The following is a 21,732-nucleotide window of genomic DNA, read 5'->3' on the forward strand; positions in this document are numbered from 1 at the left end:
GTTAAATGAAATCTATCACATCCTAACTTACTTAACTTTTTAGACTTTCAATTTTTCAGTAAATTATAGATGAGTTAAACACTATGAAACTCTAGTTCAAATTAATTCTATATTAGTAATAAGTATTAGTATTATTAGTTTCACATTGAAGTTGAGTTGCAGTTAATTAACATTTTCTTGACTCTTAAAATACCCAGTAAGTAAAATACCCAGTAAGTTCATGAGGTTTTTTGTATTGTTTAATCTTTGTTGGGATTTAAAGTTGTGGATGTAATTGTTTTCATATTGTAAAATATTTAGCATTTACATGTTTATCAATGTAATTTAATTATCAGAACTTTGTTTTTGACACAGAACAATTTTTTAAATTTGAGAGATAAAAGTAATGAGTCAAGATATACTTCAGGTAGTTTTTTTTTTTTAATCTAGTTTTTCTTAGTGTTATATATGTATATGGTTGTGTGTGTGTGTGTGTGTGTGTGTGTGTGTGTGTGTGTGTGTGTGTGTATTGACATGTAGAGAGGTCTAAGGTGTAGGTTAGTGTCTCCTTGGTTCCTCTCCACATTGATTGATTGATTTTGTTTTTTTTTCAAGACAGCGTTTTTCTGTATAAGCACCCTGGCTGTCCTGGAACTTACTTTGTAGACTAGCTAGGCTGGCCTCAAACACACAGAGATCCACCTGCCTCTGCCTTTCAAGTGCTAGGATCTACCATGCCCAGCTCTACCTTTAGTTTTTGAGACAGGGTAAAGCCTATCAGTTTAACTAGACTGCCTGGTCCGTGAGCATCAGGGATCCATCTGTCTCTAACCCACACCTTCCTTCTAGCTTGGGGTTACAGGCATGCATCACTATGCCTGGATTTTTATATGGGTTTGAAGAATTGGAATATAGTTCCTTATGCTTTAATGGGTGAGCCATTTCTCCAGCCATATTTTATACCTACTTTTGAATCAGTGTATATAACAAATTTGACTGCTGGGCTTGGTGGTGCATACCTATAATCTCAGCACTTAGGGGAACAGAGGGGGGGGATCTCTGTGTTCCAAGGACATCCTGGTCTACAAAGTGAGTCCAAGTCAGCCTAGACAACACAGTGAAACCCCATCTCAAACAAACAAAGGACAATTTGAGATGTTTTCTACTGGTGAGGTTTTTGTTTTTTGTTTTTGTTTGTTTGTTTTGTTTTTAAATCAAAACTACAATCCTTTAATTGTCAAACAGTTAACTTCTTTGTTTGATTACAACTTAGTTGTTCTGTTTGTCTGCGTTACACAGCTGGCAGCCTGTTATCGACTACATTGATAGTAAATTTGAAGATTACTTAAATGCAGAATCCCGAGTGAACCGACGTCAGATGCCCGATAACAGGGTGCAGTGTTGTTTATACTTCATTGCTCCTTCAGGACATGGGTTAGTACCGCGAATTTTGGCTATGGCATTGTTTATTGTGTACTATACAATTCTCATCTTGTGTGCATATTTTGGAGTAGTTGTGTCTGTGAAGTACATAAAACTAGATCGTTTATAAAAGAACCTAACCACATGTAAAAGTGGCTTGGAACAACCCGTTTATGTCCTAGCTAGGTAGTCATTTTATCCTTAATTCCTCATACATAAACATTTCATCTGCTTCACAAAAAAAGTATTTCCAGTTTCCAGTCTGATTTTTGAGAATGTAAAACTAACAGTTTTTTGAAGTTTTTGTTTTATCCATGCTTTTGTAAGAGATTCTAAGAAATCCCAAGGTAACAGGCTATAAACAAAGTAGCTTGCCATAAACCTAGTAAGAAAAGTGATAATAATAAAAAAGAAGCTTAAGCGCCAGTGCTTTCTTGTGCTATTTCTTTAGTGGCTTCTTACACCTTAACTGTGCAGATTACCTTGTTTACATCGGCATTACCCTCATTTTTAGTAGTTAAGAGTAAAGTATTAAGACACTCACCTGATACCACTTGCTTGGTAGTAGCTAACCTGTTCTTTAAAAGATGAATATAGGCTGGGCATGGTGGCACATGCTTCTAATCCCAGCGCTTAGGAGGTAGAGGCAGGTGGATCTCTGTGAGTTCGAGGCCAGCCTGGTCAACAAAGCGAGTTTGGGACAGCCAAGGGTATACAGAGAAACCCTGTCTCAAAAAACCAAAAAATAAAATAAAAAAAAGCTAAACATAAACTTTACTTGTCTATTTTTGGGTAGATAAGTGTTGTCATTAGCTATTAATATTTTTAGTATTCTTCCTCAGTCTTTTTTTTTTTTTTGGTGGGGAAGGGCTAAATCACAACTTAATTTAGCTACCTAAGCATTGTATTGTAATCTCTCTCCTCTTCTTCTCCCCCCCCCCACCCCACCCAAGGGAACTAAACTATTATATAAAACTAGGTAGTATTGTCACCCAATACTCAAATTAGTTTAGTATAAACTCATTCCTTCTGTTTTTGGTTTCTCTTTCTTTGTTCTACTATAAGAACAGGGAGCCATATGTAATTACTTTTCTTTTTGTGGGAATATTGGAGAAGTATCTTTTATGCTTAATAGTGTGTTGTACTCTCAGAAGTTTATATATTTATATCACTAAACCAGGACAGCTACTTAAAAGACTCAAAATTTTTTCTGTTGTTGTTTTAGAAATGAGACATGCCAGTAGGCTTTGATGGCACGTACATGTAATCTCAGTAGGCGAAAGCTGACTCTAGAAGATTGCAAATTCAAGACCAGCCTAGGCTGTCTTTTGATAGCAACATCATATCAAATTAAAAAATATTAAAAATAAATTTTAAAAAAGCATGGGCTAGGATGTAGCTCAGTTCAACGTCCCTCAATCAGTCTCCAGAATAGCCAGTTCCTCACCCCTGTCCACTTTTTAGAAGCCAAAATAAAACCCCAAATTGTCACACACACTGTATATATACAGGTTCTTAGGTAGCACTTGAATTTATGCTGCTTTTAAAAAGTGATTCCAGTTTAACCTCTTTTATTATTTTTGTTTGTTTGTTTTTTATTTTTGAGACAGGGTTTTTCTGTGTAGCCCTGGCTGTCCTGGACTCCATAGACCAGGCTGGCCTCGAACTTGGAGAGCTCCTCCGACTATGTCTTTCAAGTGCTAGGATTAAAGATGTGCACTACCACTGCCCAGCCGTAGCTTAATTTTTTATCAGCCTAGTAAAATAATCTACAGTTAGAAATTAGAGTTAATAGTGAGTTTATAGAACATATTTCTGACTCTAAGTGTTAGTGATTCCCATGAGATTACAGTCTTGTTTTAGGGGCAGTTTTTATGTTTTAAACTCCTTAGATATATAAAAAACAATTTATATTCTTAAAATGGGAAGTGAGAATTGTTTGTTTTTTGAAGAAAGGAGATTATGGTTCAAAGGATATGTGTGGCTTTAATCCATTTTTCAAGGGAAATATTTTATTTCCTCTGCCTATTCCTAGGCACAAAGTTTTAGAGATGGAGCAAAAATATTCTTAGTGGTTTTTTGATACTTACATATTAAGTGAAACAATATGACAGTGAAATTGATACTGTTAAACTGACCTGCTCTCTGTAGTCTGAAATTGAATATGGTCTGGCAAATGAAGAAATGAGTATAGACTCAGTTCTTTCTATAATCACATGCTAGTGTCATTACTAGGTGTTAGGCAACTTAAATTTCAGTTTTTATTGCTTCATTTGTCGTGTTCACTGTTTAGTAACTGCTGTTATTAAAAGCTAGCTTTCAGATAATAAAATGTTGTTATATCCTTTTAATATTGATTGCCACTTTAAACAAAAATCAGTTGATGAGTTTAAATAGAATATATGTAATTAATATTTGTTCTTTGGCCTATAATCATGTTACAAACTTTTAGGTAAAATAACTCTTTCCCTTAATGTGTGTTTATTTTCAAAAAATTATATATAAAGATTTTGTTTTAAAACTAATTTGTTCAACTGAACATTTTGGTGCATGCATTTAATCCCTTTGGGATTGGCTACATAATGAGTTCAAGATTAGTCTGGCCAGTGGCCAATATAAGACCCTATTTAACACACAACACAGCACAGCCCTCCCCCAGTTTGAATTTGTTATTAATTTAAAATTAGAAACCTAAATGCTAATCACCATATAACCAACATGTTGAATTAATTTTTTTTTTTTTTTGCTGCTAACTTACTTTGTAAGCATCTCATATTTCTATACTAATTTAAAAGTGTAATAGAATTTTATTGGAGCTTTTACCCCTTTCCCTACAATTTTATTTTTAAACTGATATCAATGTTCTTTGTTTTTTATTTTATTTATTATTTATTATATTTTAACTGTATAAGCTAGTCTGTCCTGGAGTTCTCTTTGAGCTCCCACTTTCCTCCATCTATCCAGTGCTCCCGATATTAGCACACACTCCCACAGCTCCTGGGACTTTCAGTTTATATTTAAGACATTGACTTCCCTGCACTTTGCCACAGCTATTAAAAGTACCTTCTTTTTAAAAGTTGGCATAATATGCTAAAGATGTACCATTAAATAATAGAATTAAAGTAGAACTTGTCTCTTGCTTTTAAATACAAAATCCTGCACAAGTATAAAATGAAAATGTGATTTTTTTTACTGTTTGCTGTTAAGATTCACTGAGGTTTTAAACTGAATTTTGTGTTTATCATTGTTTAAATAGGAACATTTCCTTAAAAACTGATATAATTGCTTAATGAAGTGGTGGTCATTTATGTTTTTCATAAGCATAAGCTGGAAAATGGGCCATAAATATTTGTTTTCCAAGATTTAATAGGTTACTGCTTTTATATTTAAGGTTGTATATAATGATTAATGAGAAATAAAGCTCAGTTTGGTCATAAAGATAGTTTGTGTTGGCAGTGGTGAGACAGATAAAGATAGCATAGATGTATGATAGGCAGATTTGGGCCCAGGGGTCCCGCTCAAACTAAGGCACCAGCCAAGGACAATACAGGCGGTAAACCTTAAACCCCTACCCAGATCTAGCCAATGGTCAGAACATTCTCCACAGTTGAGTGGAGAGTGGGATATTACTTTCTCACATACTCTGGTGCCTCACCTTTGACCATGTCCCCTGGAGGGGGAGACCTGGTGGCACTCAGAGGAAGGACAGGAGGTTACCAAGAAGAGACTTGATACCCTATGAACATATATAGGGAGAGGTAATCCCCCTCAGGAACAGTCATAGGGGAGGGGAATAAGGGGAAAATGGGAGGGAGGGAAGAATGGGAGGATACAAGGGATGGGATAACCATTGAGATGTAACAAGAATAAATTAATAAAAAAAAATAAAAATTAAAAATAAAAATTAAAAAAATAATAAAAAATAAAAAGATAGCATAGATGGTGGAGGTTGTTCCAGCCATATTCTTTTTTTCTATTGTCCTTTCTGTTCTTTGAAAACCAGAAAATCCCATTGTTTAAGATAAAGAGAATCAAAGTAAGAAGCAAACCCCATCTGCATCTGTTTCCTTACCTCATGTTTCATCTCTGATTGTGTACTAGTTGGCCATACTACCTTATAAGAGAATACTTACACACTGAGTGTCATGCCTCCTGATTTTAATAATTAAAAAAAAACTTAGTAAGCACCAGCTAATAAAATTATAACAAAGTTATAAGTATATGTTCATTATACAGTTAAGGAGTGCTCTTTATAATCACATTTCCATTATCTTTACTTATTACTGTGAAATGTTAATTTTAGTCCCTGGAACATTTTAGGTGTTTAGACTTAAGTCTCCACAGTGGTTTCTAAAGGACATGAAAAATTGGTAACATTTTACTTCTTTTGTCAACAAATATTTTGGGAACTGTTAGCCCCTTTCCTACGTGCTAAAAACCACAGATGAATGAGATAAAAGTACTCAACTAAAAGGTCTTTTTAGTGTTAGAATAGAAAAACCAAACACAGGGCAAATGATGAGGTCCTCCTTATCTAGAAAAGGATTTCCAGGGGGATTGGGCTGTCAGTAATGTCCAATGAATAAATATTAGGTAAGAAAAATAGCTGGAGTAAGAGTGTTCCAGGCAAGCAGGGACCTGTGACACTTTTCAAGTACAACATTTTTAAGGAATTGTGAGAAGTTGAAAACATCCTGGCACATTGGAAGTAGAAGGTGGATAAAGCGAGAATATTTGTCTTCACAATTTTAGTGAGCCATAACATCTAAAGAATACAGCTTTTAGTAAGATTGCCAGTCAAATAATGAATGATTCTGTCTGAGGTGGCGGTTTGTGTGGATGGTGTGCTGGGAAACCAGAAAGCCTTACGTAGTTCTCCACTGTGGAGATCTTAGTGGTCTGAACTGAAGTGCTGAAAATGGATATCTGTGTCTGTGTTAATGCGTATGTGTCTTTCATGCAGGTCTTGGTAAGTCTCAGGAAATGAAGGTTAGAAGAACAAACAATCCTAGGTGTTTGAAAATAAATATTTGGGTACATTGTGATAACCTACCATGTAGTGAGAAAGAAAACATAGGAGAGGAGAGAAAAATGGAGATTCACATTGAGATCTTGATTCTGAGGAACAGAACATGTCATATTCCAGGAGCATAACAACTGGGCTAGACAGTGTCTTGACCATTTCAGAGAAGTTTTGAATGGGTATAGGTTTGGGAATTATTGGCCTTAAATGTTTGTAGCAACATTCGCTCTACAAAATGTAGGGCTAAAAAATGAAGACGACCTAGCAGAGAATTCTGAGGAATGTACAGGTTAAAGATCTGGCTTACAAAGCAGATCCTAAGGATTCAAGAATAGCCGGTGAGGGGACAATATTTTAGGTGCTGCATCCTGGGCAGATTAGTGATGGATGGTAAGTACCACAGTGGAAGTATTGAGTCTTAAAAACGTAAGTGCCAGCCAGATTATAATGGATACAGAGGCATGTTGAAAAATGACTTCTTAGCAATTTGTCTGAGAAAGATAATTGATAGCAAAAATTGCATATACTGAAGGAGGACCACATTTTTTTGTGGAAGAAAAAAAAAAGCCACCCACCTTGTAAACCTTAATAAATATGAAGCTGATTTCTAGGAAATTCTATTAGGCGCCTTTCTGGTTTTTCCAATTCCTCTTTAGGGCAAAATCCCCAATGACCAGGGTGTTTCAAAGGCAGGAGTCAAAAAGCCTTCCTAATTATTCCATTGCTTCTTAAAGTCCTGTTCTGCCTGTTGGCTGACAGAGGACATCTTCAGTGTGTTTCTAATAAGTAAGTAAAAGTAGCTTATTGTATTTAATTAATTGTTGAAGATGTGAAGAATCTGTTCTTTCAAACAAATGATTCACTCATATTAAACACTATATATTTCAGACTTAAACCATTGGATATTGAGTTTATGAAACGTTTGCATGAAAAAGTGAATATCATCCCATTAATTGCCAAAGCAGACACCCTCACACCAGAGGAATGCCAACAGTTTAAAAAGCAGGTAAGCAAGATTAATTTTCTATTTCCCAACCATTCTTGTAATTAATAGCTTTTAGTTTTAATACAATATAGTCTGTTTATCTTTTAGCTTTGGTTTGCTTATCCTTACAAGCATATGCCTTTTCTATTTTCTCTTGAATCTTAATTTTGTTTATATTACTTTATGGGAGAAATATTTAGAAAATAGTACATATTAATATACATATGTATGAATGTATATATATGCATATATACATTCCCATACATACATCCATTTAAGCTTCTTCCACTAAATTCTTGTCCTGTTATCTCAATAATATTCTTAATGATACATTTTCCTAATTTTCTTGTTTTTGTTTTGTTATATATGGCATTTATGAAATTTAAGGTAAATTTCTGAAAGTCTGTCTTTTCCAATAGTCTTTTTTTATTTGAGGCCAGTATTTTCAAAACAACAGCTATTTTGTATTATATTCAAAATAGACCCTACAGTTTTGTTACCTCATTATCTTTATAGCCTTCTTTGTAAAAAAAATACTTTTTTTTTTTTTTTTTTTTTTTTTTTTTAATAAAAAAGTTTTCAGGACATGGTTTCTCTGTGTAACAGCCCTGGGTGTCCTAGACTCAATTTGTAGGCCATGATGGCCTTGAACTCAAAGATCTGCCTCCACATCTGGCTCAAAATACCTTTTCAAACCTTTTAAAAATGAATTTTAGAATACTTTGAAATTTTTACAATAAAAAACTGTTAAAATTTGCTTTGAAGTGGTGTTAAATTCATACAAATCTTGACATCTCAAACGTAGTTTTACTACTAATATTTTCATCATGAGGGTGTTTTTTTCTCTTTTGTCTCTTCCAGTTTTCCTCCTTCCTTCCTCTTCCTTCCCCTCCTCTTCCTTCCCCTCCTCTTCCTTCCCCTCCTCTTCCTTCCCCTCCTCTTCCTTCCCCTCCTCTTCCTTCCCCTCCTCTTCCTTCCCCTCCTCTTCCTTCCCCTCCTCTTCCTTTCCCCTCTCCTCCTTTCCTCCTTTCTCTTTTTGCCCCTTCTCTTTCCCCTTTTTCTTTTTTCTTCTTATTTCTTCAATGTTGTTATTTTAGATAGGGTCTCTGTAGCCTGACTGGATTCAGCATCATGGCATTCCTCCTGCCTTTGCCTTGTGTGTTTCTACCCAGAATAACCCGTATCACTGGATTTATTCTGAGAAGCTAGAGGTGAAAGGGGAGATTAGTAATGATTTGTACTTTCAGATTGGTCACATGTCTACTGCTTGTCTTCCGTCCTCTTTTTTGCTTTTTGCCCGATATTGAATCCAAGGGCTTTGATGCATATACTGTGCCTTTGTGTTGTTTTTCTAGCCTCAATTTTTTTTTCTATATGCTTAGAGCCATATTTTTTTGTTTTTTGTTTTTTTTAACCTAAGGAATCATTTGGGAGCTTTTCAAAATAATTGCTGAACATAATCCCTACCAATTAGTTCTGTAGAGGAAGGTGGGACCTTAACATTTATTTAAAAAATGCCCACTTACATAATATTATTGTATAACTTCTAGCCAAGGATCGATCACTGCTCTTAAAACTAGGCTATCTGTTCCTTGGTTAGTCATCGTTTATTACTTTGAGAGGTGTGTGTGTGTGTGTGTGTGTGTGTGTATGGTTTTTTGTTTGTTTATTTTAAAGACATTATCTCTCTAGTTCTGACTATAGATTGAATCTGTGGAATTCATGCTGTGGACGAGGCTGCCCTCAAACTTGAAGAGATTGGCCAGCCCTGCTGCCTTCCGAATGCTGAGACTAAAATGTGCCTCGTCATTCTAGGCGTCACTTATTGTCACTGTTCCTTGGGACAGGTTCTCACTGTGCAGCTCTGGTTGGCCTGGAACCCACTATTTAGAGCAGCCTGCCCTCAAACTCACAGAGATCCACTTGCCATCTTGAGTGCTGAGACTAATGTTGTGTGCCACCTCACCCAGCCATTGCTTTATTTTTAAAGTAGATATATGCAATAGGTGAAGGAATGGTGCTATTGATGGCCGCTGATAATTTGAGTTGTTCTTTTTTGAGATGGGATCTCACTCTACAGACTAAGGTAGCAAGGAACTCTTAGTCCTCTTGTTTGAGCGTCCCAAGTGCTAGTAGTAACAGGTGAGTCCCATCGTGCAGGGCTAACTTGTGTTTACTTCTGTTCAGTGGAGTAATAACGGGACTCATTTTGTTCATAGTGCCTTTATTGTTGGAGACTTGCTGTGAGAGTAGCACTGTAAGAAAAGTACAGCCAGGGAAGGTCGTTCTAGGAGTGTTAGGAGTTTGAATTGTATGGGTAGGTGACAGTTACTTGTTTGTCTGTGTTCCCTTGACTTTGAAATACTCTTGAACAAGATAGTTTGATTTAAACTGGGTAATTTCTGATATTATTAAGTCTTGAAGTTCTCTTTTCTAATGTGTGTTTTCTCCTTACTTGCTTGTCTAGCCTTTGGGTCTTGTAAAGACCTTTTCAAAACCTGTCTCCTGGAACTGTTGTGTGTGTTACTTGTCCTTGCTACAATTTTCGGTGGCTTTAAGCTCTCTTACTTCAGCTTTTATAGTAAGTTATATGAAGAGAAATAACTTCATTCTCTTTAAATAAATGATCAAACACTTTTATAATAGAGGCCAGCTAAATAAATACGATTCTAGAATATTGTGTCATTAGAATTCTTTTTGTGATGATAACCATATGATTGACACTTCTGAAATAATTGAATTAGAAATTATTTTGCATTTTGTTTTGCTATGTGTGTGTGAATAAGGTGAAGGCAAGGAGAAAGGTGCGCATGCCCTGTCATTCTTGTAGAAGTTGGAGGGTAATTTCGTGGAATTGGTTCTCTATTTCTGCTTTTCTCCTTCTACCTTTATAAATCTTCTAGACTTATATTGCAAACACCTTTACTTTCTCTCCCTGCTCACTAGTAATGGGTTTTGATATTTAAGAACAAGAAAGCACCAGAAACTAAGGTCTCAAAAATCCAAGAAATATTTGTAATACTGTTAATGTCATAATTATGTGTGGTGCCGTTTTCTCCATTCTGTTTTAGATAATGAAAGAAATCCAAGAACATAAAATTAAGATATATGAATTTCCAGAAACAGATGATGAAGAAGAAAATAAGCTGGTTAAGAAGATAAAGGTAGGCTCATTTGTCTGCACAGTAACGTGTTTGAGCCTTCCAGTTGTACTCCAGTATGAAAGATCAAAAGTGTCACTTCTAAAATAGTTGGCATACAAAAACAAATATGGCTATTCCTTAATGTTTATTAACTTTATAGTTACCTTTGATTAACAATTCCTAGAACAGGTCATTGCACGAGTGGGTAGGTGAATACCATCCTAAATAGCTTTCATATTTATATAATTATTTTTCTCCTTAAGAGACAAATATGAGCGGGAAGGAATTAATTTTTGTGTTTTGATCTTTTAAAAGCCTAATAAAACTTCATTTAGTCTTTTAATAAAAGTCAACAAAAACTCCACATCATTTTAATTTTGTGATGTTTTGTTTGTTTGATTTGTTTTATTGTTGTTTTTATTTCCAAGATAGGGTTTTTCTCTGTAGTCTGGCTGTTCTGGAACTCAATTTGTAGAGCAGGATGACATCAAAAGTCAGCAATCCATCTGCCTCTGCCTCCCAAATCATGGGATTAAAAGTGTGCAACACCACACCTGGCTTTTAATTTTATGTTTTAATTAATAGTGGTTTTTGATTTTTTTGTTTTGTTTTGTTTTGTTTTTTTGAAACAGGGTTTCTCTGTGTAGCCTTGGCTGTTCTGGAACTTGCTTTGTGGACCAGGCTGGCCTCAAACTCACAGAGATCCACCTGCCTCTGCCCCCAAGTGCTGGGATTAAAGCATGTGCCACCACCACTCAGCCAATTAATAATTGTTTTTGAGTACCTGTAGCTAAAGTGGTTTAGTAAATGCTGGTCTTATGTACATGCATAATCTAATTACTGTACAATTGGTAGAATATTTATGCCTGGGGGAAAAAAAAGAATATTTCTGACCAATGAAGATTTTAGAAGTTTTACAATATAGCTTCTGTGTTTCTTGGAGCTACAAAAATAGTGGAAACTTGTACTCTGCATCAGAGTGAGTAGATACAGATTTAACAAGTAGGTGTGAGGTCTGAACAGTTAAGAAAATAGAATTTTTTTGCGCCTCATAAGGTTAATAATCAGATTCCTGGCCTTAACTCTTTTTGTATTTGTTTTCTAAATATCAATGTATTTTTAAATTCTATGCCTTCTCATATAGGATGGTTTTTAGAGTAATTTTTAGCAAATAATTTGGCTGATATATACTATATTCTTATAAAACTTTTAACAAAACAATTTTATTCCTCACTTACTTTGGAAATACTATTTGAATGCCAGTTTCCTGAATAATTATTGCTTGGCTGATAAGAGTGAGTATAGGAACTATCCAAGTAGTTTTTGTTAATATATTGAATATTACAAATTATTTGTTATTGAATCATGAGTACTGTAGAGATGTGTTTACAGCAACACTTTATTTTATAGGACCGTTTACCTCTTGCTGTGGTAGGTAGCAATACTATCATTGAAGTTAATGGCAAAAGAGTCAGAGGAAGGCAGTATCCTTGGGGTGTGGCTGAAGGTAAGGCTCTTTTCTTTCTTTCTTTCTTTTTTTTTAGGTAAGGCTCTTTTCAGTGGATAACTTATTTTAAGGTTGCATAAAGGTGCTAAAAATTACTTAAAGTAATATAAAATACACAATGTGTGATATAGTCTAGGTTTTCAAGGATAGTTTTAATTACATTTTCCTTGTCTTTGTTTTCCTCAAGTATAATTCTGTTTCTTAGATGTATTACCAAAGTCAGGGAAGTATATGTTAAATCTTAAAGTTTTAATACTTCACCTTCAGTTTTCATTGCCCCACTCACCTGTGCTTGCACCACTATCAAGCCAGTTTCCCTGTCTTGTTTGAAAGCATGCTTTGTAGTCAAGTGTTTTTTCCGGTGCTCTAAGGTTATTTCCTAGGATCTAATAAATCTTTGGAAATGGAGCAGTTGGAGAGAGCCAGCCATAATCATGACCAGTGCCCTTTCTTTCCTCAAGGAAAAGCTCACTTTACTAGTCTGTTGGCTTTCAATGCCAGTAAACTCTTAGTGATGAAGTGATACCTTAAAAATCATATTAGTAATAGAAATATTTTCATAAGTTTGTATTTATTAGTTTACTCAATATTCAATCTTCTAATTGTACTAAGTTGGAGTCATTGTTTGAACTATGTGTTGTCTTAAATAATTGTGTAATTGTTAGAAAATTATGCCAAGTTACAGTCTTTATTTATGATTTTGCCGAAGGACCTCAACTTTGTTCCAGGGCAACCTGCAATTACTGACTTAGTGCTTTAGAACTTTGATGTCCCTTAGAAGTATGCTCTGAAACAGTTGCTTTATTTATGTAATTATTTTTCCCCATTTCTTGCTATCCCCATTTAGTGTTCTTGTTGATGATTTTTTTTTTTAAATAAAGAATATTAAAGCTTTTGACTAGCCTTTTCATTTTGGTTATCTCAAGATTTTTCTACATTCTCCTTCAACCAAAACATTAAGTTTTTTTAATGTAACATATAATAAATATATTCTATACTAATAAGGAGAGAGTCAATGGTCCTTTCAAATTGTCAGTGTTTATTTCCCAAGAGCGCATTTGTTACATGTCTATCACTAAGGATTAAGCTACACGAAGAAGGGCTAAGGAGATGGCTCAGTGGATAGAAATGCTGGCTGTGAAAGCAGGAGGACTGGAGCTGGGATGAAAAACCTAGGCATGGCATTCCACCTGTAATCGTAATGGTCTGGTGCTGGACACAGAGATCTCCAGGAAGCTAGTGAGCTGAAATAATGAGCTGCAGGATTATTGACAGGCCTTTCTTGAATAAAACTGCAAGTGATAGAGGGAACAGTGGATGTCAACCTTTCCTTCAGAGATGCATGCACACGCACCCACAGCCACATATACACAAAGAAAAATGAAAGAATAGAAAAATAATGATTTTTAAGTGCTACAATAGTAGTATTAGGGTACATTTGCCTATTGTTTCTCAAAGTTCTGTGTTAGTATTAAAACTTAATAAAAATCAGATCTAAGCACTTTACATATTCTCTCTTTGGTTTTATTTCCCTATTCCTGTGAAAAGATAAGCTTTATTAAAATTAACATCTGTGGTCTATTTTCTTTTACTTCTTTTTCTACAGTTGAAAATGGTGAACATTGTGACTTTACAATTCTCAGAAATATGTTGATAAGGTAAGTATGAGTAGCAATGAAAGTAGCAAAAGGTGTTTAGCACCCTAAAGAAAGTTAAAGTTTGCATGACTTGCTTTGTGCTTCTATAAGTGCAGCTACTTTACATTGATGTCTTCACTCTCCTATTAAAGATTAAATAATGCATGACAATAATTTAGACTGTCCAAATTTTAGTCATTAGCAAAAAAAAAAAAAAGAGGACAGGTTTTAAGGAAGAATACAAAAGAAAATCAATCTTATACTTTCATCATTATACTTTGTGTAGAGGTTTAATTTCTGGAATAGATTCCAGAAGTAGAATAGAAAAGGCAAATTAGTTGGTGATAATGGAACATTTTAGTGTACTGGACATTATAAGTAAAACCACTTTTACTAGCTTCTTAAGCTACATTTCTGGATACTAAAAAAGAAGAAAAGTTGTGAGAGTAGGACATCAAGAATATTTTGATTAAAGAACCCTAAGGACTTGAAGTAGAATAGTAGCACCAGAGAAGAAAATGAAAAATTGTAGTGGAACTAGAGAAAATAGCAACAGAGAGGCCATAGGAATGAACTGGAGTGTTCCCATGTTGATCTAGATTTTGTTCCTTTCTTTTCCTTCTGTTCACATTTTTCCTCTTCTTCTCTCTTGTTTTTCTCAAGCCCTTGCTGTGTACCCTCTTCAAGCCTTTGTTTGGGATGTACATCTTAAGTTAATATATTTATTTTCACCCTACTTTTCACTTTCTCAGTGCACTGGAATCTCATTTGCTCTATAAAAGATGTGATACACATTTGAATGATAATTGGAAATCATGAAATATCAAGGTCATTGCCATAACTCAAAGTACGCTCTCAGAAGCTATACAGTGAATGAAAATTTGACATCAAATTAAGCACAGTGCTGTTTTAAAGGGAACATATGACCAAGTGTTTCTGGCAGGAAGTAAATGATAGAGTAGAGATAATAAGTGGGGTTACTAAGTTTCACATTGTAAGAGCATATCAAGTGTATGTGAAGGGGAGCGTTCACAAGTTTGAGAATATATACTTTAGGTTCTATTACCAGCTCTTCTCTTTTACTTTGATTCTTATGGAGCAACTTAAAAGAATGCAATACCTCAGTAGGGCATGGTGGTACACATCTTTAATCTCAGTGCTGGCTAGACAGAGGCAGGTGGACATCTGTGAGTTGGAGGACAGCCTAGTCTACATACAGAGTTTCAAACCATCCAAGGCTAGAGATCCTGCCTCAAACAAAACAAACAGATAAATACAATGACTCATGGCAGCGTTTATGTGAGGACTGTTTAGTTAGATCATTGTGTTTCATCTGGATTTTAAATCTGTGGTGTTTGACACCGTAAGCCTTTTCTTGTATATTTTAAAATATATAATCTGTAACTACCTACATATCTAAGACACTGTAGAAGGGGCCCAGAAGCTACTTTGAATGTGCATAACCTCAGAACTGTAAGGATGACTCCCTAGTTTAAGTATTCCAGAAAAAAATGGTCATGCTTGCAGGAGGATTTAGTAAGCACATCAGCAAGATGTTTCAAACATATATGAAAATATAAATTATACTATTAGGCTGGAGAAATGACTCAGTGGTTAAGATCACTGGCTGTTTTTCTAAAGGACCTGAGTTCAATTCCTAGCAACACATAGTAGTTCATAACTCCAGGAATCCAGTACACTCTTTGGTGGCCATAGCAACAAGTGCACAAGTTGTGCACAGACATAACATGTAGACAAAACACTCATACACATAAAAATATAATTTTAGTACTGTTGACTGTTTCTGTAACTCTTTCTCAAGTAATTGAACTATTTCAGGCTAAAGTTAGGAATCATACTTGTTTCTAAGAGAGATAAATTTAAAAAAGCATCATTTTGCTAAGTAAGAATTGGCTGTTGTAGGCAAACCAAGGAAAGTTGAAAAAGACAGGTGAAACACGGTTTTGAGAATGTAGAGATAGATGGCACAGAAATCATACAGAGAAAGAACATAAGAAGTGAAGAGAGAGCAGTGATATCCACAATTGCAACCTTTAAAAAAAAATTCCAATAACTAGAGAAAACTTGCTGATTAGATAGTTGGAGAAGTGAATTGCAAATATGAAACAAAAACAGAAGTAAATGCTGTTTTATACCTATCGTCTAAGTGTCCGAATTAAGATAGTCACACACAGAATTTTATGAAATCAATAATCACCACGCTAAATGACACTAATCGAAGATCAACAAATCTTAATTTTATTTATAAATTTATTTTGTTTCCTAATGATACAGTGATTAAATGAGATTTAAATTATAGAAAACACTGTGGTTTTGTTTTTCTTTTGTTTTTAATTTTGGTGAAGTTTTAGGTAATGTCTCATGCAGCTCAGCCTAGCCTTGAACTTTGTGTATAGCTAGTGATGGCCTTGTATAACAAATCCTTCTCCCTCAACTTCCCAAATGCTGGGATTACAGCTGTGTACCACCATAGCCTGCTAAAAATAGTGTTTCATGATAGGATCATAAAACTATCCTTGTTCTCCATGTGAAGAAACTCACACAGTGATATATTCTTATATACTGTTTATCTTATCTTCTGTTGTTACATTTTTAAAAATTCCTACTATCTAGTATTTATCTGTAGCAAGAATACAAAAGAAATCTATCTTTATGTTAAGGAAGGGTTCACAATATAGTTAAAGATGTAATTTGATATCCTTATGACTGGTGCCAGTTCCAAAAGATGTAAGAAATTAGCATGAGCTGTTCCATTTCTCCCCTCAGGTACTCTAAGAATTGGGAACTGCTGATTTGACTAAAGTAGAAGTAGTAGGAACTTAGGTGTCTCTGTTGTGGTTAAAACAGAAAATGTGAGTGTATTGTTAGAATTTAAAAGGAGAGGAGACTGGAAAACCAAACTGAGTACCAAGACAAGTAAAAAAAAAATTTTTTTTTTCCAAGACAGGGTTTCTCTGTGTAGTCTTGGCTGTCCTGGACTCCCTTTGTAGACCAGGCTGGCCTTGAACTCACAGTGATCTGCCTGCCTCTGCCTCCTGAGTGCTGGGATTAAAGGCGTGCGCCACCACGCCCAGCACAAGACAAGTACATTTTGAGAACTGTGTGGGAATGTCAGATAGTAGAAGATGAAGCAGATAATTAAGTTCATGGTGTGGGGTAAGGTACTTCATAATAAATGAGATTTGGATGTAAGGACAAAACACTACATCTCCATGTTTGTCTCCTAAAGGAGGTTGTGGTAAAATGCTAAAGATGGTAGATACAGGAAATTCAAAGAAGAATGAGAAGGGGGGGGGGAATTATTATTCGATCTTTACCATCTCTAATCATTAAAGAATCATGTCATCATATCCTGTAAATTCTATACTCTATTACCTGTGCCTTGATTTTTATATGCAGTAGAAAAGTTACCCAAAACAGCATAGTCACAGAATAGCTTTGATAAACAGGAAGTAACTTTAAATTCTGTAGTTGGTAAACAACTTGATTTGTTATTATGAGGGTCCATATGTAAACTCACCTGGTGAAATGCAGTATTGCCTTGGTAATAATTGCATCACGGAAAACAATTTTTGCTAGATTACTAGCTTCAATAATCTACTTTTCCTTCTTAATTAAAAAACTATTAGAAATAACTATTTCTTTGGTAGATTGTTTATCGTTTAGTAATTTATTTCAGTGATTCATGGCTCTTGAAAGCTCATACGGAATCAAATCTGTTTGTTTGATCTGCTTTGTCTGTAAATAAAGGCATCTTAAGATGAATGAATGTCACCTTTCTTAATATTTTAAGCCTGAACGTTTATCTTGGTGAAATTCTTGTGTCCATGCCATTAACATGAGCAAACCCTTGCTGTTTATGATAGAACACACATGCAGGACTTGAAAGACGTCACCAACAATGTGCACTATGAGAACTACAGAAGCAGGAAGCTAGCAGCGGTGACTTACAACGGAGTGGACAACAACAAGAGCAAAGGGCAGCTGACCAAGTACGTATATGCTCCCTCTAGGGACGTGCTATGACACAGTCCATGTCTCCTTTCCCTTCCTGCAGTTCTTGCTGCTCTTCACAATATCTGGGTGATATTCTCTATTTATAATAGCAGAAAATCATGCTATGTGATTCTGCCTTGGTAGTTTTATGGTTTACTATTAATTGTTCTAATGATTATTTCTCTCTTATCTTGTTAAATAAAGAACTGCATGTTTTCTTGTCATTTGCCAATCACCTTTATAATTCATACAGCACAAACCAAACAGAAAAATATATAGTTTTGAAGAGAAAGTTATAAGCAATTTCATGGGCTGACAGGACAGCTCAGCTGGTAAAGCCCCCTGGGGTGCATTTTGGTGTGTGGTGGAGGTTTTAATCATTGGAGCTCAGAGGGTTCATAGTTGGCTTTGATTGATGACTTTTCTTCTGGTATCGTGCATATCATCCTAGTGGGGAATAAACTTGCAGTTGAGTATCAGCTAGATTTTCTTTCATGATCTTTGACTCAAATGTATGATGGGTTCAGCAGTAGGGTCTCACCGTCAAATCCGGAGGGTAAATAACAACGTTGATAATATACTGTAATTTGTGGGCTCCATTTGTCAACAACTCAAAAGGAGGTAATCCATTCCTAGTAGCAGATGATGTCTAGCTGGAATATTGCCCTTAATTATAGGGTAACTTCGTTTAAAGTCCTTTATGTGTATGTATTTTAGAAAGCATCTACAGTAGTAGGTTTCTGCATAACTTTAGTGTTAGCTATATTTCCCCATACGTCCTCTTACCCTCCCTACCGTACCCCTGTTTACTCTTTCCAGTTGGGATTTCCCCCCCTTTTTCCCTTTATAACACTTTTATTTCACTTCCCTTGGAAGATCTCCTCTTTCCCATTAACTTCTGTGGATATTTTACATGAAAGCACATCTAAAGTTTGAAGCTAACATCCACATGAGAGAAAACATGCTATATTTGTTTTTCTGGTCCTTGGTGAGTTACCTCACTGAGGATGATTGTTTCCAGATCCATTTCATTGTTCTTAAAAGCTGAATACTATTCTATAGTGTAAGCACACCGCGATTTGATTATCCAGTCATCAGGATAGTGGTCATCTAGGCTGTTTCTATTTCCTAGCTATTGTAAGATCTGGGTCCTTTAGGCATGTGTCCAAGAGTGGTACAGCAGGATTTAGCAATAAGATATATTTTCACCTTTTTGAGGAACCTCCACATTAATTTCCATAGTGGCTGTGTCAGTTTGCACTCCTACCAGCAATGACCCCTTCCCCATGTTCACACCAGAATCTGCTGTCCTTGGTTTTTCTTATTTTGGTCATTCCAACTGTAAGATGCTTTCTGCTTATTAATGCAGAATCTTCACTCATGTGTGGCTTACTTTTACTTCAGAACTTCTGATTAATTGCTAAAACATAATATATAGAAACAAGGAGTCTTTCTATGTGTGAAGGAATATTCTTGAGTTGAACATTTTGTTCTCATTTATACTAATTACAAAAAAAGTCATCCAAATCACAGCCGAGCATCATCACATCCTTGTTCCTTGTGTTTGTTGTTTTTCCTCCCTCTCCCCTCCCCCCCCCATCCTTCCTATCCACTGCTTTGACTTCTTTATAAGGGAACAGTGTGCTGTGATGGTCAGAAATACTTGGCATTAATGAAAGAAGTCACCCCAAGAGTGAGTCACATCTGAGTTAAAGGGACTAATTTTTTAAATTATGGGTGAAATTCAAAGCCTATTTTGTGCCTTGAAGCCATGAGTTAATTTTTTTTTTTTTTTTTAAGATTTATTTATTTGGCAATGGGGATTTGGCTTAGCAAGGCCCTGGGTTCAGTCCTCAGTTCTGGAAAAAAAAAAGATTTATTTATTTTATGTATGAGTACACTGTTTTCATGCACACCAGAAGAGGCACAAGATTGTATTACAGGTGTTGTTAGTCACCATGTGGTTGGTGGGAATTGAACTCGGGACCTGTGGAAGAGCAGCAAGTGCTCTTAACCACTGAATCATCTCTCCAGACCCAATTCTTTTTTTTTTAAACCATAAAAAATTATCTTTTACTGATATAAAATCCAGCCATTTATAATGTGCATCTGAATAGTCAAAGCCTGCCTTTATAGTCAGAATAAATGCTTGCTATCACAAAGTCAGGGAAGTCGGCTACTACTTGTGTACTCCTAATATACTCAGTAATTTTCAGATACCCTAAAAAGTACAGAGCCCATTTTCTTTTCATCCTATGGTTATATATAGTAGGATCCTGATACTTGGGACCTTTATACTTCATGTCTATACAAACTTTACTGTAAATGCTTTTCAAAATGAATTTTTTTCATCTTGGGAATTATTGTTTAATAATACCTATACATAAAGACTTGATGTTTTAACTCATCCCTATTTTTTCTTTCAGTTTTGAAATTATAATTGCACCATTTCTTCCTTCCCTTCCATCCCTCTAGACTTCCCATATACCTCTACTTGGTCTCTATCAAGTTTATGGTCTCATGTTTTATTGTAGTTACATGCATGTATGTATATACACATATTCCTAAATATAACCTGATCTGTCTGTATCATGTTACTTCTGTGTATATTTTCAGGGCTGAGTATTTGGTATTGGTTAACCAATTGGTGAGAGAAGACTATTTCTTTCACTCTCAGCATTCCTTAGTTGACTGTAATTCTTTTGTGTAGGGTAGAGGCCTCATGGGCTTCCCTCATCACTTTGGCATACCTGTTGCTCTTGCTCAGCAAATGTTTAAGCAGTCATGTTGCTGAGACTGTGTATAGTTTCTGATATCATAGGAGACAGTCTCACAGCAAATCTTCTGCTTCTTACAATCCACTCCTACTCCCTTACACAGTGTTCCCTGATTCCCTAGGTGCAAGAGTGCTTTATAGATAGATTCATTGGAATTGGGCTCCACAATTCTTCATTTAGACTGGTTGTAGTTTTCTGTAATGGTCTCTCTTTGTTGCAAAGAGAAGTTTCCTTGATGAGAGGTGAGGACTACACACACCTACCTGTGGGTATAAGGACAAATGCTTAGAATATAATTAGAAATTAATTCTGTTTCAGTAAAGTAGTTGTTGTAGTTTCTCCTCCAAGATACATGACTTCACTAGCTCTCGATTGTTGGGAAGGTTTCCAGTATCATGCGTGGTTTTCTTCTTGCTGAATAGCTCTTAAGTTCAGTAAGAGAGCTGTTGATTTCCACCAAGGCATGCATGCCACTAATGCACTCTTAGGATTATTAAGTTCTACTGACTGTTTTATGATCTGTAGGCATCATAGCTGGGTAGGACTATGGATTGCTTCCCTCCTTTGGAAGTTTGCATGGCACCTGGTGCTATGAGGTACTATGAGAGCTTGTTCTCAGGGTGGAGGTAGTCAGTTTTAGATCAGGAGCCTCTGGCCTCTGTACCTTAAATTGTCTTTAATAATAGAGGCTTAGCTTCCACCTCTGCAGGGCCATCAAGAGCAAGAGCAATAGTTTACCAACATGAAAAACTTAAACACAGTTATGTAGAATGGATATTTGAATCTGTGAACATTGGTGTCCATAGAATGAATTTTTAAATTTAATTTTTCAATGTCTAGTCTAGCATTTCAGAAATGTTTCATGTTTAACTCACTGAACATGTTTAAACTTAGCACACTAAAATATTTGAATGTGTTTTCATCAGCATTAAAGCTATAAAGAACCTAGAAGTAGTTTGCATAGCGTAAGTGGTCTTTTAGGTGTTGGATGGTAGTTATTGTCATTATTTCTGTTGAGTTATATAAATAAATTATAATAAATGTAGTTGTGACATCAGTAGTTGTCTTAGAGGAGAATACTTGAAATTTTAGTAAAACTAAACATGTTCCTTATATACTGACTTTATTAGCTAAGTTGTTTTTCTTCTTATTGAAAAATTTTCTTTAAAGAAAATAAATCACATTTTTCTATGAGTGCATTTTGAGAATATTCCTTTTTGGTTTTCCTTCTACAGTTTATTT

The 21,732-nt window shown here is 35.4% G+C and overlaps 1 protein-coding gene across 2 annotated transcripts in view; it reads left to right on the forward strand.

The window, feature by feature from the left end:
• SEPTIN7 (septin 7) overlaps window positions 1-21,732 on the forward strand; it is a gene marked incomplete at its 5' end in the record, with an annotated part of 75,374 nt that overhangs the window by 47,804 nt on the left and 5,838 nt on the right. For both annotated transcript variants that reach the window (XM_084783777.1, XM_084783776.1), the window contains 6 exons: window positions 1,279-1,413; window positions 7,313-7,430; window positions 10,481-10,573; window positions 11,963-12,059; window positions 13,666-13,717; window positions 17,584-17,709. In XM_084783777.1, the coding sequence (XP_084639903.1) occupies window positions 1,279-1,413; window positions 7,313-7,430; window positions 10,481-10,573; window positions 11,963-12,059; window positions 13,666-13,717; window positions 17,584-17,709 (621 nt within the window). The remainder of the gene's footprint in view (window positions 1-1,278; window positions 1,414-7,312; window positions 7,431-10,480; window positions 10,574-11,962; window positions 12,060-13,665; window positions 13,718-17,583; window positions 17,710-21,732) is intronic.

This window comes from Acomys minous, assembly GCF_964271855.1.
Source record: "Acomys minous genome assembly, chromosome: 5".
In the NCBI taxonomy this organism is placed as follows: Eukaryota; Metazoa; Chordata; class Mammalia; order Rodentia; family Muridae; genus Acomys; species Acomys minous.